Source organism: Ciconia boyciana, chromosome 11, assembly GCF_034638445.1.
Source record: "Ciconia boyciana chromosome 11, ASM3463844v1, whole genome shotgun sequence".
NCBI classification, from domain to species: Eukaryota; Metazoa; Chordata; class Aves; order Ciconiiformes; family Ciconiidae; genus Ciconia; species Ciconia boyciana.
The window spans coordinates 24,887,012-24,906,529 of record NC_132944.1 but is presented as its reverse complement, the minus strand read 5'-3'; the positions used below and the strand labels follow the sequence as shown (position 1 = coordinate 24,906,529).

The 19,518-nt window shown below is 39.6% G+C and overlaps 1 protein-coding gene across 2 annotated transcripts in view; it reads right to left on the bottom strand.

The window, feature by feature from the left end:
- DCP1A (decapping mRNA 1A) overlaps positions 1 to 18,003 on the bottom strand; it is a 38,826-nt gene extending 20,823 nt beyond the window's left edge. For both annotated transcript variants that reach the window (XM_072876000.1, XM_072876001.1), the window contains exons 1-4: positions 17,758 to 18,003; positions 16,613 to 16,653; positions 15,086 to 15,213; positions 5,596 to 5,662 (exon numbers count right to left, since the gene is read on the bottom strand). In XM_072876000.1, the coding sequence (XP_072732101.1) occupies positions 5,596 to 5,662; positions 15,086 to 15,213; positions 16,613 to 16,653; positions 17,758 to 17,892 (371 nt within the window). In that variant the 5' untranslated portion in view covers positions 17,893 to 18,003. The remainder of the gene's footprint in view (positions 1 to 5,595; positions 5,663 to 15,085; positions 15,214 to 16,612; positions 16,654 to 17,757) is intronic.
- Between the last annotated feature and the right edge of the window lie 1,515 nt (positions 18,004 to 19,518).

Genomic DNA, 19,518 nt, shown 5'->3' with positions numbered 1-19,518 from the left:
CAACTCCACCCCTACCTGCCTCAAGTATCAAAAAATTTCAGTTTTAAAGACGGTTAAGATATGCAAGATGATAATGTGTACCTGGTACATTTTACTAATAAAAGTAAAGATGGCATATACTTCTACTCCTAATCCATATGCAGTTCACAATATATACATGGCTGTGCAATGTGCTAAAGCTTATCCTCTTGAAATAAACACACACCAGCCTGTAATCCCTTCTTTTTTAAGCCTGCATTAATCAAATATGTTAAGAAAAAACAAGCACTGTAAACAGGGTAGAGCTCTGGAGCTGGCACATTGCTTGAGAACTCTCGTGCTGTGGAACTGATGGCTGATGGGGAAGTCAAGAGGTGCCATCATAACAATCACAGAAAGTGTCAATCATTCCAGCCTCCGGTTTCTTTGGTCAGTTAGGATTCAGGAGTAACTCTAGATTTTATAGACTGTAGAGTAATTAGATATTTATATGCACCTCTGTGTTGTCATTTCTGAGGGGAAAAAAAAAAATAGTTCAAGTCTTGGAAGTTTCTTCCCAGTTTTCTAGCAACCAAACCTTTACTTCACTAGAGTTTAGCTGTGTTTATTTGAGGAAGGGTTAAATTTGGCTTTTAACAGTTCAGTGCTGCTTTCAAAATTACTTTGAAAATTTTTAATCACACAAGCTGCTTATTTAACTACCTTCTCATTATTAGTACAGCCTTCGCTGTTTGTAAGCAAGCATTCACCTGCAAACGTAACTCAGAATAGGGAGGCCAATCTACACTGTCTGACAATTTCTAGGAACTGCAGAATGTGCTCGTTTGGATGAAGCAGCTCAATATTGTGCAAATGTTTCTATGGTGACACCCTGACAGAACATTTTGTTCTAGCACCCCACTCGGTCATATAGTCCTGACTTAGGACTTGTCTAAACTCAACTCCGAAACTAGGGATGAGAATAAGCAAGGTAAAAGAACCAGAATACTTTGCTGAGATTTTAAATGTCAGCATAATTGTATCAGAAAAAATAAGTACTTCAGCTCAAGGGAAAATTCTGGACATGCAGGTGCTGCCTGATAGGTGAAGCAAAGGCTTCAGAGCTTAACTATTCCCATTAAAATAGTACTAATTGGTCTCATAGCAAAACATCTTCAAGGAGTACATCCATTTCACAGCAATGTTTCACAAAGATGTCTGAAAAACATTTCATAATTTTTTTCTATTGTCCATTATGAACTATTTGTTACCTTTTAAAGTTTAATTTTTTTTTTTTTTTTTTAAGAATAACAATTAAATTATCTTCTCATGTAGATAACTGTCTAATAGCTCTTCCTCCATCTTCTGTCTTGTGCGGGTTATATTCAGATGGTGGTGGCGGGGTAACTATGAAACAGTATACTCCCAAAACTCTCCGAGATACTCTCTCACTTGTGGCTTGCTGCCTATATCTCAGAAGCCAGTTTGGGTCTGACTGTTGAAACAGGGTAAAACAAGCCTATAAACTTACCTAAAAATAAACCCCCCCCCTACAAATTTACATGTCAGAATGCAATAGTTTCACAAAGATTTGAAAAACCCTAGTTTCTGTCCTACTTCGAGAAAGCTTACCCCTCATAAACAATCATCTTGACTAACGTGACCCAAATTAATTCCTTCTAAAGTTAGCAGTTTGGTGACTCCCATAAATATTTTTCATTTCAGAAAACTCTAGAATTCTTTAAAACAAAACAAGTTCTGTAAATCAAATACCTTTGCTGGGGAAAAAAAGTCAACTAATGCAAATCTGTACACTGAGCATGCTCTGTGTGCAATCCAGGATTAAATCTTTTTAAAGCAAGGCCTGCTGTTTCTTTCCATTATATCAGATAGTGGAAGAGGCACACATTCCTTTAGGGACACAGTAGCTGCTGTGACAGTTTGCTTAAGAATATCTGCAGTTATAGCATTGAAAATATACCTGGCACAACCTCACAGAAGGCGGGGTGGGGAGCAGGGAGAGAGAGAGGAAGAACGTGAGAAGTGAAGTCTGTGATTACAAAGCCCACAAACGCTAATTTACTTTTCTTTTGAAAGATAAGCCACCAAAATATAAATGGATGGCCTGCAATCTTGTTAACTCAGTCTGGCACAATAAGGTCAAGTCAGACAGCAGGAAAGAGAATGCAAATCTCCTTGAAACCTTTTATGGTTATGTTTTTGAAGCTCTGAGATACTGTAAAGGCAGGACTCTTTCCTATCAGTGATACAAAAAACCCCACCTAAACTAAAGGGTGCCAATCCAAATTTCCACCCAAGACAAAGACAAAAACTGTGGAACAAAATTAATTCTCTTGAAAGACAATGTAAATATTTATTTCAAAATATACTGAACTAAGCCTGATGGGGCCTGCTACCATGCACTGAAATGCAGCTTTCCTTCTCTAAGATGCAATTTTATTTTTTCTAAATTAAAAAGTATATTTTAAGTTTTCTTAAATACATCTTTCATCCCAGGATGAAATAATTCCTGCAGTTTCAGCCTCCTCCTTGTACAGAACCACACAGAAGTATCAGCATTTTTACTTTTCTTCTGACTGCCTTCTGCCCATTTTGGGGGAGAGAAAGCTTGATGTTTGTGGAAACGGATGTCAGCAAAATAGTATCAATCCGCTTTTCATCAAGTTTGTAACAACAGCCTCAGAAGTGCAGCTTTTCCATCCTACAGTAATGTGCAACTAGAATGCTTTCATTTCATTTTCCCTAATGTGAATCTTTAGATACTCAGAAGCTATAAGGCACGTGGTACCAAAATGAAGTGTGATTTCATTCTACAGTGCTTTTTCAACAAATAAAAGTAAATATACGTACACTGAATACCCTTCTCAGTATAAAAATGGCTTCTGCAAATACTTTTGTTACCCCCAAACCAATACACAATCCTGAAGAAAAAAAAAGAACTAGAAGTATTCAGACAGTCCATAATCTAATAAGGAATAAAGGTGTTATGAAAAAAAGCACTCACGATAATGAAAGGCTTATTACTAGCAGTACTTAGGGTAGCAAAGATCACTTACACCTTTTTTTACGAAGTTAAGGGCAGCAAAGACTAAAAATCATACTAAAGTGAGGTCCTAGCCAGCTCAGCAAGATTTAACTGTCTGTATTCTGTCAATAGCCAATCAATAAATCTTTTTTATGTACACGTTTAATTTCTCGTTTCACTTGCATAAGTCTGAAGTGACAAAGCTCAATACATGTTCCCCAAAGTCTGCTTGATGCATTAACTCTAATTTCAGTTTTAAAGATACTTTTAATCCACAATCATTCCAGCACCTACCATAAAAAATTCCAACATTTGAAAAATACATTTCATCTTTTTGACCTTCCAAAATAATTTGTAATCTCAGAAACTTTCTAGAGTGCTGAGATGCTACAATTACAAGAGCATGTGAGTATCTGCACCATAAACAGGGGCAAAGCAATAATGCCGACTGTGGCGCTCTGCCTCTGTGTGTTCATAAAGCTGCAATACAGGCATCAGGGACACAAGAAAAGGCAGGCTACAGTAGTTTACAAAAGAGATGACAATAAAGGTTAGATTATTCCCAGACTGACTTTAAATGAACCTACAGGGTTACAGTTATTTCCAGAAATTCACAGAATCCAGCAAAAAGGGCAGACGTTCTTTATGGACTGCTAAGCCATGGCTAGACTGGTCTGTTACATGATTACACTTTCAAAGATCCCTGAAGTATCGATAGCCCATGATTTGTGCTATAGCGACTAGACTAGTTTAACACCAAATGAACTCAAGTTTTGCTATATGACACTTAGATCTGCAGCGCAGCTGCGCATGACAGAATAAGAATATGGTAGAGTTTGGAGGGTTCAGCTCTTTCCCCCACTGCAAACATTAATCATGGGTTTAAATTAAAAGGTGCATTAAAAAAAGAAAACCTTGCCCTTCTGATGCTCTGTTTATAAAGTGGAGAGGCAATAGACATCTTATTTGTTTTGGTAACAATTTCTGAGAGTCAGTTTCACACAATTGTTTTCCATTAATCCTTGTAATTAATCCTTATATTTGGACAAGCCAAATACCAGCAAAAAGGCCAACAGGGCTGGGGACACACACAAAAAAAATAATTGGGAAATGGAAACCGTATAGGGTCATCAGGATGAGATAAAAGAAAATAAGAATTTAGAAAGAGACTGTGACATCAAAGTCTGTCATTTGTGTTGTCTTACAGTGCTTCTGTGGGGAAGAGCCAAAATAACCCAAAGCAAAAATCCCAGAAGAAGAAGTTAGAATTCAGCTTAAAATGTCTACACCATGACTAGTTTCCATATAATTAAGTTTTGCCAGTCTTCAAGATGTCCTGACTTTCAAGACGTGACATGCCAATTAAGGCATGTAATAGAAAAGGAAGTCCAGGAAAGTAGAGTGTGATGGTGAAGAAAAGCAGAGAACAAGGGATGAGAAGATATCCTGTGCAGTACATCTGCATTTTGCATTTTTGCTAGTGTAACTACCCTGTCACATACTTCAAGCTCCTTCCTTTCGTAAAAACATTGAAGATTTGCTTAAATTAATTCTCATCCTTTTCTATTAGTAAAAAGTCTTGGCTTCATCTGCAAGGCACCTCACCTGAAGGAGCAGAAAGGTGCAAGAATACCCTCCAATCACAACATGTTTTAAAGACTTTATACCACATTGCCAACTCGACCAGTTCCAGCCTTCTTTGACCTCTGTTGTTCCACTCAAACTTCCGTACTCAAGCCTGAAGCCCTCCTCAGCCGTGGCAGTGCAACCACCTACAGTGCAGATAGACTAACTGCCATAGCTACAGCAATAGCAGCTGAAACAAACTAACAAAACCATGTTATTGCAAAAGCAGTCTTCTAAGGTTTCTTTAACTTGAGATCACTTCAGAAATTCTCCTTCTGCATGACACCTCTAGGAGCCCTTGGAACTACAAATAAGAGCAAGTGACATGGCAGCTTTATAAGCCAACTTTATCTCCAAAGGGGGGGAGGGGGGGAAGAAAGAAAAAAATAATAATAAAAAAATCAAACAATCCAGAAATTAGCAACAACACGCTCTTATTATTTCATAGTTTTGCTTACTCTCCTAACATCACTTTAATTCTATGAGATTCCACCTACTTCTCCCACTGTTCTCAATCTCTTCACTGTAGTCAGGAATAGTAACTAAGCCTTAAAAAAAACCAAACCCAAACAAAAACCAGCCCACGACCAAACAAAGCACAAAACCAACCAAAAAAACGTGGCCATCATTTATTTGATTATACTTTCCGCATCAGATGATCTTTTGCCAGCATCCCTATACCAAATAAAATATAAAATAATAAACAGTGTTCATACTTGCTTTCTATGGAGAATGCAAACTAATACTTCAACTGATTTTTTTACCACTTAACTGAAAATTTTAATGCTGTAGTTGTTTTTAAAAACCAAAACCAACATTTTGATTACTTAAAAAAAAGGTACCAGCAACAATGTTGTATTTTTCTATTTAAGGAGAATGAGAAAAAACCCAAACACGTTTAATAGGTTTAATTTTTTTCTGTATTGCGTCAAAGAATTACAGAATAATAAGACCACAGTACTTACTTAGCCATGAGTTTTGCTATTCGATGACAGTCATTCTTGTCGTAAAACCAGATACTGTATATTGACACTTGAAAATAAGAAAAAAAAGAGGCAAGTGTAAGACAAAGGTTAAAAAAAAAATCAATAGGAAAAAAGCAAAAAAACAGCAGTCCATTAGATCTGCAACATATGAATTACCATCAATTTCCACTCAAATATTCTGTGTGTGACCGACTACTGTTTATAAAGTAATCTGAAATAGGACATGTGCAAACACAAATACAACTTCAGCCAGATTAAATGCAAGAACTGCAAAATGCTGATACTGTTTGTAAATAAAAGTGGCAGGAAAATGATGTTTTAACTACCAGAGGCCTTCCCACTACAGTTGCAACCTTCTGTTCTGAATTACTGACTTTACCATTTAAACTAGGTTAAAGAATATCCATACTTTATTAAACATTCATTTTTAAATTTGTCAATTTTTGAAGCTCAACAAAAATATTAAAGTTTGAATTACAGTATGATGGTTCAGTCAGAGGCGCTCTGGAAGGCTCCCTCTCCAAATTCTTTTCATAAGAGAAGTAATTGTATAAGAAGGAAGCAGTACCAAAGCTCCAATCATACTGTCACATTCATGGAGCAGCTTAAAACTAGATTCATATTGAACCCTACTCTTTGAAGGTATCAAGGACAAAGCAATGAGGGCAGAAGGGTTCCAGCTCAGCAAGACGCTAAGCCCCATTCTGGCCTTCAGAATAAGTAAAATTCCACTGAAAGTTGGCAGAGTTAGAGCCTGATCACTGAGCTGAAAAATACTCCAGAGGGAGAAACTTTGTCAGTAGTGCCATGTACTATTTCTTCCTCAGCAATCCCACTTCAGAGAGGCCATTTTTCCACACACACATACTCATCTCCTCACTGTCCCCACAGTTCTGCCAACACAACAAATCTGCAGAACTCTTTTCAGAATTCTATTTAATCCAACCCACAAAGCAGGCTATTTTAAATCTTGGTTCACCTATGAAGCTTGTCAATGCATAGCGTGCAAGTACATCAAAGGCAATTGGACACTTTACATATGTTACCATTAAGTATATTCATTTCTGAAAAGACACTTTTAGCCTTTTAAACCTCATCTTTATACTGCAGTTCATGCCAAAGTTTTTATGAAGTTGAAATCACTAACTGATTATAAAAATATGACTTAAAGTGAAGGAATATTTAAAAAAAAAAAAAACCACCAAACAACACAATCTTTTCTAGCCAGATGTAGATTTTTATTTCAAAGTGAAATCCTCCCCTCCCCCCCCCCTTTTTTTTTCCTCCTCAAAACAGTCAAAAATCTCAACCAAAGCCCACTCAAAATTATTTCAAGCCATGGCAAAGAGGGCAATTATTTACCAATTTTTTTTTCTAGACCTTCCAGTTATCCTAGTGTTGGACCAAAACCCTCAAAAAGTCATGCCCACACCTAATTTCTCTAACAATATCCTAAGACAAACCGAAGTTCTACTTTGCCTTTTTTAAAATTTTATTAAATAACAACTATATTAATTTGGGTGTTTGTTTCTTTAGAAGCTACAGCTTAAGTAATAGACAACAAAGCTTTTCAAGTCATAAACAAAGAAATCAATACAGCACAATTTAAGGAACTTTATTCTTACAAAAGACATAAGCCAATACACATTTCATACACATAGCCAATGCTTAAGAAATATTTATTAATATTTACAGTTTAATACAACTGGACTGTCTACTGCATAGAAACCTGAAAATGCTTCTACTTTGAGCTACTTCTTTACTCATGTAGCACATTTTAACACTGAAGAAAAGCTCTTTCCTTTCCCTGACTTCATTATCAGACAAACTGCCAAGAGCAGAAAGCTTCTTCAAAAGCATACTTGCCAAAGAAATGAAGATAAGGAACCTATAATGGTATCTTAATGGGACAAACGATAAAAGTCACACTCAATTCTGCCAGAAACAGGCCTACACAAGACCAGAAGTAGATCCAAGTCTCAGTTTGGTGTACAGAGTATCAGGCTTTTTTCCACTTTGTACTACTGGCAAGCAATCATAGGGAGTCACTGCAAAACATTAACAGTATTACAAAGATGTAAAACAGATTATGAACAAGTAAACTTGGGCATTAACTTAGCTATGGTCCAACAGGCTGGAATGTTTATCTTTCTCTTTTCAAAAGAGGACTCGTTTGTTCTATCAGTTCAGCTCCCTTGCCCCAGAAGTATCTGTGTGTGTCCCAAATGCATTACTATATTTGAGATATTTCCTACATGCATGCAACTTTAGCTATGAACATCCTTCTATTAAAAACAGAGTTGGTATTTACCAGTTCTTTTCAAATCTGTGATCTTTTTACTACACCCAACATAAACATTAGCTGAATGTTCATATGTCTAATGGCATATCTTTCTACTGCAGTTCTTTTAAGAGTTTCGTCCAACAGAAGCCACTAAATTAAGTTACTCCTTTTTCCATCTAGTTCAACACTTTCCATCCAGCTTTTCTACACTGAATGCTGGGCGGCATCTTTAGTAATCAAGTAGAAGCAGTTTGTAATCATAATCAGCAATATCCTTCAGTTGGATTCACACTACATTTTGACACACGTGAAGTCATGAGGAACCCATATCACAGACAAATCAGATTTCATAAAATTAAAAGAAGTCATAATTTATCTTCATCCACATTCTTCTCTGACATCTGTCATTTTTATTAGAAACACTGACCCACAAATATTTGTCTACACACATAACACTCAACTTCTCTCCAAACTTGACTGGATCAATCATTAAAACTTGATTGAAATTGCTATGGGAAAACAAAGAGATTTTGAGAAAACAAAGCATTATGGCAGTCTTCCTGCTCAAGCCTAATAGCTGGATGACACCAAAAGGAAAGGTGTGGTCTCTTCTACATTGCGCTCCCATTGCTTCATGGGGCAGTCAGCTTACTGTTTCAATGCTGCCCGGTTAGCAGATCTGAATTAAGAGTGGGGATAGCAAAGTACCACAGTGAGACAGAGGCCTCACTCTTTGGCAACATAAAGTGAAGTTGCATCCCAAAGCTGTAGTTACACCTCAGTTTACATTTTAAGTAAGCAGAAAGAGGCAGTGTCACTACCCTTACGTTCCCACAACTTTGCTGTTAACTCATTCTACCCCAATTTATCCCTCTCCCTTATGTCAGCTGGATACGTTTTAGTCCAGACCAGTTCCTTGATACCGTTTGCGCATCAGCTTCACGAACATGCCATCTAGCACAAGAGAGAAGGCAGAAACAAGAAGCTGGGGCCAGCACAGTAAGGCAAAACTGTTAAAACGTTCATGGAACTGTAGCCTGAGAATGCTATGCCAGAAGAAGTGTACATGGGACTCATCAGCACTGCCAGTTTCAGAGATTCCAGACACTATCACTCTCTTGCCTTAGGCAGTTTAGCCATTTGTGCCAATATAGCTTCATCTCATTTAAAAAGATGATCCATTTAAAAGTTACCTTAACTAGTTGGAAGAGCTGATAGAAGAGAGAGAAAAGTTTTATTTTACCGTTCCAATTTAGATGTTGCTATGCAGTGAAGCAGAGCAACTGGAAACGGAAGACAATAACGTTTCCAACTCTCTCTGGAAAGAAAGGACTCGTATTTTGAAACCCATCCTAGAAGGTAATCGTGGAAATCAACTTAACCGAATCTCACTCCCATAAAGAAAGCACATATATGCATCATTTGCATATGGTATATGCATCATTTTACACTTCAAATAGAGTTTAAGGCAAAAGCACGTAAAGCAATCTCCCTCAAAGCTCATCTTTCTTCCAGTAGCAAGGTTAGCTGAAATGCCACCTCTCCTCAGTCAGTCTGCTCTAATATCTTCTTCACTGAGATTCTTTATTCACTATTCATATTTTCCTCAATTTAAATATTAGCCTGCCACATAGATTTATAAATCATTAGAATTAATAAAAAAAAAGTCCCCCCCTTTCTTAGTGTTTTGAGTATCTAAGGCCATTTCACAAATACAGTTCACAGCACAATCCCACACGCAGTTGCACTAGAGTAATTCAGCAGGCGGCAAACAGCATCCAAGATCAGGAACACTTTAACACTGTCATCTGACAAAGTATAGTGTGGAATGAGGGGGATTACTACTTTGCAACACCAAACCAAAGCGGAAAACCCCTTCCAGTTAGAGTTCCATCTTCCAGGTCAGACAAAGTATTTTTAGAACTTCTTAACAGCTTTCAATGGTTCCTCCCCTCCCCTGAGCTTGCATTGCTGCTTCTGCTATAAAGGTATCAAGAACAGGCTCCCTTCTTATCTCAGACCAAACCAGTGGGTTAATGCGCTTGCTGGAGAGCCATTCACCTTCGGCAATCACAGAGACATGTTACACTTAATGCATTGCCAGCCGGGAATGAAGGTGATAATGAGAGTCTTTCCTTACCCGTAAAGATGCCCCATTTTGAAACCAGTCAGGAGCTCTTTCAAAGAATTTTAAAACCCTTTTGAAATAATGCAACTCATTTTGCTTTTGCTGTTCTGAATACAAGTTTGTTTCATCAATGGTAACACAACAAGTCTGGAAGACAGCACTTTGTAACTGAGTTTTCCATTTAAACGTATAAACCTCTCCAAAATCCATTATTTTATTTTATTTTTTTTTACTAACTCTTACTCTTGGACAAGAATAAGAAGCAAGCAAGAAAAAAAAACAAAAAACAAAAAACACCCCACACCAAACAAGGACCATTTATTTCAATACCCAAGTTTTACGCTTAACATCTGTCTTTCCAGCACCATGAAAATCAATCTGCCTGACCTCCCAAGTAAACTAGCTTGGATTAAAAAGCCCTTTAATCAAGACCAACGCCACCAATACAGAGGGAAAGTTATAAATGAGAAAGACTTAGAAGAATGCTTCTTGCAGACTTCAAGAGGCGAGTTGGCCATTGCTTAAAACTTTGACTAATTTTCCTCTATTATTAAGTAAACCGTCAACTATCAGCTCCAAATTCTCACATTAGAGATTGAAATAAAGTACTGAACTTTCAGATTGGACTATTATTACTGTTATTGGCAAAACTGTCTGCATTTTTTTAAATGGAGTTTAACATACTTTTCACAAAATACAGTCAAGAAGAGACAAGCTTAAGTTCATTAAAAAAAAAATAGGTCAACGGGATTCAGTGCTTCATGAACAAATACTCTGAATACTCTAAAGAATGTGCATGCGTCCAGAGGGAAAGTTAGACAGGGATCAAATGTACCTGGCAACACATATTACAGATTAAGCCATAATAAACAGCACATGAAGTATGAAGTATAATCTAAACAATTCTACCTTTTAAGAGGAATTCTCAATTAAAAATACGTTACGTAAAAAAAATTTCATTTTGGTAATTTTTTTTATTTGTTCACATTTGGAGATACTTGCTTTCTTTAATTCTCTCTAACAACGAAAAGTAGAATACAGTGGTAAACAGAAAAAAAGGTAACTGCTATAATGTCTCACAGCTTCTTAGTCACACCCCTTGTCATTTTTGCTTTAGGATCTGATGCCTCGTGAATAAATAGTGTAAGTTTTCGGGCAGCATTATATAAAGCTTTTAAAGTAGACATAACCTTTCTCAAAATTTAGGGTTTAAGTATTCTTTTGGGGCTTGAACTGTATTATGTAGCCAGAATGATTCAGAAAAAAATTGTGGAGTTGGGAAAGATTTCCCCATTAACAGCTAAAATATTAAAAATGTACTATTTTCTGGAAAACAAAACCAAAAAGCCTCTACATGTCTTACATCTAACCAAGTCGACCCAAATGTCTTCCATTTCACTCAGTGAACACACCAAAAGGTAGATATAAGAAAGGTACTATATCACTTGGTCTATTCTTCCAGAATACCCATGAAAGACTCCTTCATATTCCACCCTGCAAAAACGGGGGGAAACCCCCCCCCAACAACTATGAAAGATAAGTCAGGCCTCCTTTCCCATGAGAATAAAATGGCAATTACCTAGTCTTGTTCTAAGAGTATGAAAAAGCCTTTGTGCAATTGGATAAGGGACCTCATGTCTACAGCTTAACAGAAGTTCTGATATGCAGCAAACTAAAAATTCCGTTGTATATTAACAATAAGTATTCGAACAAATCAAACCATAAAAGAACGGTAAAACCCACCAAAAATATTATGATCTAGCGTGACAGGCAAATCATTCCTATAGCCTCCAGCCAAGCAAAAATAATGTTTATATGCTGCTTGCAAAATTTCTCATGTAACTTGTTAGCAGCTCTGCATAGATTGTAGTATGCCACTTGATATACTCAGAACAACTCCCATGCCATTTAAGACAGAAATGCCAGAGGTCTGATCTGGTATACATAACAGACTTTGCCCTTATGATATCGTCTTCCTAAGGCAAGACAGAATCCCAGAACAAAGTGAAAACGTGAAGTTTTTAAACAGTAGTATCATATTCAGTTATAAAGACTGTTGACAGGGAACCTTCCCCAAATACATGGTGGCATAATTTTGTTTTGATCATTTTCTACTATTTCTACCATGCCCTGGGGAAGCATAAAACACGATTTGTCATTGCTCCTGTTACGACCTAAATACATCGGCACAAAATATGTTTGTCTCTGCCAATCAGCAGTATTAATAAACATGATTTTAGGTTTTTATCAGATAGTCTGAACCATTCCCCATCTGTAAGCTATTCTGTAAACAGAATAATCAGTTCAATCATTCAGCAATCTTAGCAGGACAACTTACTCTTAAAGAGTTTCTAATGATCACAGTATATTTCCTCAAGCAGGATACAAAAAAAAAAACAAAACCCCAAACAAACAAACAAACAAAAAATCACTCTACAAGAAACAGGGCTGTTGCCAACACTCTGTATAAGAGGTAGTTTTTCCCTTGCACAACCTAGCAGTCCATCCTCTTTCAGTCATTAAAGGATCTCAGAAGAAGTTCACATTCAGCCATTAGAGATACACCACATTAAGCCCTTAGAGATAAACATTACATTAACCACTGGCTTAAAACTCCTATTTGAATTAGTCCAAAAATGCAAAGGTTTTTTACGCCAGCAGGCAGCTGAGCAGAAGTGGACACCCTTCCACATGAAAAGAACTTGGACAAGAATCCCCTACTCTACCCATACAAATAAAACATATACACGTTGAAATTTGTCTGCAAATCCAAATCAGTCCTGAAGGTTTTTTTGGTTTGTTTTTTTCAAGTTTCACGAATACTATGCAGACAGAGGCAAACAGCTTTAACACTGAACGTTTCAATCATATAATTTGTTTTCTTCTAACTAATTCAGCGGACAGAGGTCAGAAAATTTGGGAACCTGCATGTAAGGAAGAAAATCCAAAACACAACAACTACATGCAAATGTAAGGGAGTTCGTGGTGCTGAAATCCTAAGGAATAAAAAGCACAGATGCTGTTTTCTATGCTTTTAAGCTTGTATTTGAACAAAGTGAATGCTAGCAGAGGACACAAAAACTGATCTGCTGCTTATTTGTGGCACTCGGGGAAATAACCAGTGACATACTAACTACACTTCAACACTTTCAATTTGCAATCAGCGTAGACTGTTTCTGGACATGCTACCACCCTCTTCCAGGAGACTGGACAGAGTGGCCAAAGTCTTTTAAAACGACAATGGGAAAGATAAGAGGAAAAAAAATACTCTTGATTACTTCACAATGCGATTGTTTCCCATATCCAGTCTATAATATTTTCCTTGCTCACCTTTGTACGAATTTCTTCCTACCTCGTACTTTTCTATGTCATCTCTATCCTAACTCCCATGAGCCTCCCACAGATCTTGCACAATAGTGTCCCATAGGAAAAGGAGAGCTTTTATCAATGAGAGAAAGGCATATAATTAGCTTTAGCGGTTTCTAATGAACTCACACACAGCCTACATTCTCTGATTGTTTCCTTCAAGTGATCCTCTAGTCACTCCCACTAGCATACACCATGGTAATTCCACAGCAGCTCTTGCTTCCTGATACCATCAGCAGTTCCAACAACCCAACCAACTTCCTGCTTCCTTACGTCACCAATCTCACAGTTGCAATTCTTTCCTCTACTGCGACCTCACTGGCCATCCTACCCCCTGCCACCATCATCTACAGTTCCTCTTCCTTCCAAACCAAGCAACCTGCTTAAACATCCAGCCCAATGCAATATTTTTTCCCCTCCCAATTTCTTGACAGTCATTTGCTTTCCTCATCTCGTAGACTTCTCAACTTACTGACGAGTTTTGACTTTTTCCTCTCGATGACACTTACAGAAAGAAGATTGCTAAGACTGTTAAACAGAGGAGACCACCTACCTTAAGATGTTCTTTGGCACCATAATGGAATCTATCCTACTCCCCACAGATCCTAGAGGCTTTCCAAGGGGGAAACAGGAAGGGATTAACATTTGACTGTTCTTTTAGGTACCCTGAAGCATAGCCAAAGCAGTCTTTCTATCTGTAATTCAAGGGAACATTCCGATAGGAAGAAGACATGGTGTTGAGGAAGTACTGTATCCAGACAGCCTACAGGTTCTCCGAGTAATTCAGTAAGGGGAACCTGTCACTTGACAGCAGCAAACTAATTTCAAGAACTTTGCCTAGAAAAGAGGACGTGAAATGATACCTTTGTATCAGGAGGACACTCTGCTCTGTGGGGTGCCTTTTATTTATCTACTTAACCTAACGTGAATTTCATATACACATATACTCCCTCTTCCTCTCTTTAAGGGCTACATAATTTATACTTTGAGCTCTTTGGAGTAACAGGATTTTTGGCACGTACCTAATTGGAACACAGTACACTGGGACTCTGAAGCTCAACTGATGACCCAAAACACTACTAGAATTCAAAAAGCAGCAAGAAGATACTAACTACTATTTTACCGCTCATCTGTATAATGACTATCCCAACACCCAGACTTGCTGGAGTCTAGACTCCAGGAAATTTAGTATAGACATCTATCTTCTGAGTCCAAAACCTATTGCGGAGAAAGAAACCTTCAACCTAGAGCCGAGCAATTTTCTCAACTTCAACCAGCTACTGATTAATATTTCATTTTTCACTTGCAAAAGAGGAAGCCCTTAGAATTGTTCCTGGTGTTAAATACTTTCAAAATCTATCAGTCTTTATTATTCTATCGTGGTTTTTTATTAATGCTATAGCACTGTGTATATGTTGAGATTAAACCTATCAGATCATTAATTAAAAAGAATATAGCAATATTGAACTTCGTTAGTATATCCTCTTTTTATTGAAAGCAGGTGGTCATCATAATATAATAGCACAGCTATTTAAGTAAATCTAGCACTGTAGACAGAAAACATCATCAGATATTTCATTGGAACCTGCCCCATTATATTATACTTGAAAGAGACATCAGAGTAATCAGAAGTGGTCTAGGTTATAAAACAGAACATGAAGTTTATATGGGTTAAAGGAAGTTATACTCACAGCTAGCATTTCTGTAGAGAAGAAAAGGTTCATGGAGCTGAAATTCCAAATCTTTATTTACTGGTTCAACCAGGTTGTGCATGTTCAGTCGATTCACTATCGTAAAACCATGATAAGGAGAAGCTGACCTATTGTTTCAATTAAAACAAAACCAAGGATTAATACCTTGATCAACATATATAATTTTCTGAAACAGAGTTATAAATTAATATTCAAATCTGCATTGCTTTATTAGGTGAAGCTTTAGCACTCCTGAAGCTCTAACAGTTGTTCTTCTATGCCACTTCCTGGCATGCCAACTAATTTCAATTTAAAACTACACTTACCTCAGAGCAGGATTAGGATTAACATTACAGTCCTACACTGCTAAACTGCTGAATCAAAGATACGCCTCAAAAAAAATCCACTCAAAATAACTAGGGCAGGTCCAGGATTAAAATGCAAGTGTATTCAATACTTCACGTAAGACAGTTTTCAGGCACTTTAGAATCTTTTATTAGAGGAGAAAAAGCAAACCACTTACGGAGCAACATTTACCTTACTGTAAATAGGTACGACAATAAAAAAAGCTGCTAGCTTAAATAATATGAAATGCACTTAGAGGGGAACCATAAGCAGTTATTTCTTCCTAAAGGGAGACTCTTAAAATAAAGACTTAACCCAGTGTCCTCAAAGTAGACATCGAATTATCCAGAACTGTATTGCTTAGTGAAACAATTTTTATTATCTACATTTTTGATAAGACACCAGGTGGAAAAAGAAAACGTCAAGCAAGCAAGCACTGGAAGTTCAAGATAGTTTTAGATCTGTTTTCTCTTACTGCATGAACAACACATCAGCATACTCAACTGTGCCTGTAAGCAGTCATATAATCAACACAGCAGCATGATGAAGGCAGGGTAAAAATCAGATATAATTAGCTAGTAAATGTGGAGATTTCTGTAACAATGTGGCCACCTTTTACCGAATGATCAACAACAAAATCTGTCAAGAGCTTCTAAGGAGGGGGCAAACAATCCTTACCATCATCACGAGTTAGTCCTTTAATGCGCGTAACAGAACTTCTTTGAAATAATCAGCTAGTCACACGGAAATTTTTTGCTTAGTTTTTTTGTTTTTACTTTGATTGGCTTTCTTACACTAAGTATTTCCAAGCTTGGAGCTAAAGTATATTAGACAGGAACTGGTTACTAGTATCCCTTCACAGTGCCAGGATAAAATATTGTAATGACCTAGTCTATGACAGTCTGTTTCAGGATGGGTGAAGTCTGCATTATTTATATTTCCTACATTCAACAGAGTGTTATTTCATTGTTTGATTTTTGATTTACCTGTAATTTAAAACTTAAATCCATGATTGCTTTTATGTGCTGTATACAGACATTAACAGCTGGACAAATAAGTACTTATGAGTTTACTGGATGCAGTAAATCCCGTATGAAAGCTACGCATGAAGCCATCTGAGGTTTGTTTTCTTAAGGAAGGAAAACGACACCGCGCCCCCACCCCGCCCCCCCAACGCCTTACCTTTTGTACACAAATAAGGTGCCTTCTATGTCAGTTTTCTCCTACAAAAGACAGCAATTGTGTTTAAGGGACACGCTTGTTCACACAGTTATGTAGCTTTTGTATAGCATTTTAATTACAGAGATTTACAATATCCTTATCTTTCCATGAGGTTTGACATCATAGGCCTAAAAATATGACCTCTTACTTTCAGAAGCCACCTATTTTTTCTTAGTAAGATTAGGAAATTAAACCCATTTCCAGAAGACTTCGTTCATGCTATCAATCTGATGATGTGATATACAGTATTCTACAACCTTCCTATGCTGAGCCTGACAGGTTAGAGCTGAATGCCTTTCTCACAACTCTTTATTTTAAAGATGGACTACAGTCCATTAGTCTGCAAACATCGGATAGGTTGTGTTCCGCAGTGTTACTTAAAGGACAGCAATGACAGCCCAGCCAACAACAAAACAATATAACTATGGACCACGGCTGTGTTTCATACTTCAGTTTTCAAAGCAACCTTTACCATGTGCTAGTGAACCGCAAGCACAGAAAGTTGCGTGCAGCTCCAGTGCTGCCTATGACAATGTGAAGTTCCACATATTTCCATTTTTATAGTTTTACGATAAAACTGGCAGTCAAGCAAAAACTGCGTTTTATTGCAATGACGAATATTAACATTTCTCAAATCCCACTCTTCCTGAATTAGGGCTCTGTTCAACACGCATGAGCAGCGACAACAACAAATTACAATTAAAAAAAAAAAAGTCAACCTAGCAGCGGCCACCAAGAGCAAAAGAAACCTCGAGCCCCACAGCTGCTTCGGTCACAGTCACCCCGAGTAGGCGAACGATGCCGTGCCTCCCCCTGCGCGAGCACAGGCTCCCCTCCCCTCCCCTCCCCTCCGGCACAAGCGCCCGTCGGAGCCGACCCCTCCGCAGGAGGAAGGCACCCAACCCCCAAACTTCCCTTTGGCCGAGAGCAGCGCCCGCCGGAGGCCCCGGGCCAGGCGGCTGCTGGGGCCAGGGCACGGGCGACGGGAGCCCCAGCCCTGCCACGGCCAGCGGCGCGACGGGCGGCTGCGAACGCCCTGCCTGGGGCCGCGCCGCCGCCCCCCGGCCCGGGCGCGGGGAGTGCCAGGCCCGCTCCTCCGGACTTACCCACTCGTTGGCCTTTGGGCTGAAGCTGTAGAGCGCTACCTGGCCGGTCACGTCGGCGATGCTGGTGATGTACGGGTCGTGCTGCTTCAGGGCTGCCAGGCTGATCTCCTGCCCCGCTCTGCTCACCGACTCCATCTTGGATCCCGGCAGCCACCCGAGGGGGAGGGCAAGAAGCAGCCGCGCGGTGTCACCGGCGCACACGTCCCCGCCGCCGGCCGGGACGCCAAGCCCCGCGCCTGCCGTTCCGCGCGGCGGTTAGGCCCCCCCACCCCCCGAGGGCTGCGCTGCGGCTGCCGCCGGCCCCGCCAGCCCGGAGCAGCGAGGCCCTTCCCGGGCCCGCGGGCTCCCCTCTCCCCCACCTCGCTGCTCCCGTGCCCGAGGCCTTGCTGGGCCGTGAGGCGTTGGCGCTGCCCCACGGCCGTGCGGTTTGGGCACCGGCCGTGCCCGAGGCAGCCCCCAGCCCTGCCGACACGCGTGGCCCAGGGCTGAGGGTTGGCGTTCACACACCGCCGCCGCAGAGGGGTTAGTGGCATCGTGGCGCGGGGTCGTGACCCGCAGGTCAGCGGCTGGGCGGAAAACCGGCTTCATGGGCTTCAACCTGAGACGTGCAGCCGGGCTGTGGCGTGTCCCCCGGTGCTGACGGGCATCGGCGGAGCAGGCGGTGGGCCGCTGCGGTGGCAGTGCCTCCGCCAGCTGCGAGATTTGGACAGGCTCCTCCGTCAGAGCTGGCACCGCTGCGTGACGGCCTCCACGCTGCCGTGCTGCCAAGTGTGCAAAGACACTGACCGTTGCCATACCCTGCCAAGCAAAGAGCTGTGCTCCCTCCCTGCCGTTTCCCCTCCATTTCAGCCGGCGGTAGCTCCATCCAGGAGGTTTCTGTCGGACATGTTGTCACTTAGGTTCAGCTCACACAATGCTGTGAGGAAATGACTTTTAGTCCTTTGCTGAAGAAGGGATCCTATCAGCCACCCTACCCAGCTCCACTCGCTGTGCTTAGTCCCCTTGAGCACGTTGTATGAGATTTTCCATTTACTTCTTCTGAGATGTCCCTCCACATCTGGGCATGTCATGAAGAGAAATAGCTTCTTTGTTTCAATGGAACAGATTAAGCTAAAGATCTGTGTATTGTTTACACTGTAAGATGTGATAATTGTTATTTTTTTACTGACATTAGTAATAGAAAGGCTTCTGAGTTTACTGCAGGCTGGCAGTAAACTGAAGTGTGATGAGCTGGGTCACAGGCTGGAGGAATTATCTTCCAGTACTTTGGGGGTGATGCTGTTTGTTCACATGTTCGTCATTATCGGGTATCTGAATATTTCACAGTCTGCAGTGGGACATGGAATTTTCAATATTTTTAAAGAATTTTAGAATTAAATACTTTATGTTTCTCAGGTATAGTAAACATATCACCTGTCCTATGTAGTACATATTGAAGTTTGCTGGAACAAGAACAAGGTAATATGCAGTGCACTGAGCTTTGTTCCTGCATTTTTTTAAACCATTAGTGGATTTTAGGAACAGGAAAGTATAGAATATTTATTAGGACCGAGACATGAATGACTTCCAAGATAAGATCACTGAGATTCAACTATCTTTGTAGCATTTTGTGCAATCTGACAGGAAAAAACAGGATTGTAAATTTCTAAACAAAACCATGTCTGTGGCAAGCTTCTGACCCTTCTGAGAATGTGAAGAATTTCCGCTAAGCTCTGTATTACCACAGGTCATGTTCTTCTCCATTGCAGGTAGACATACTTC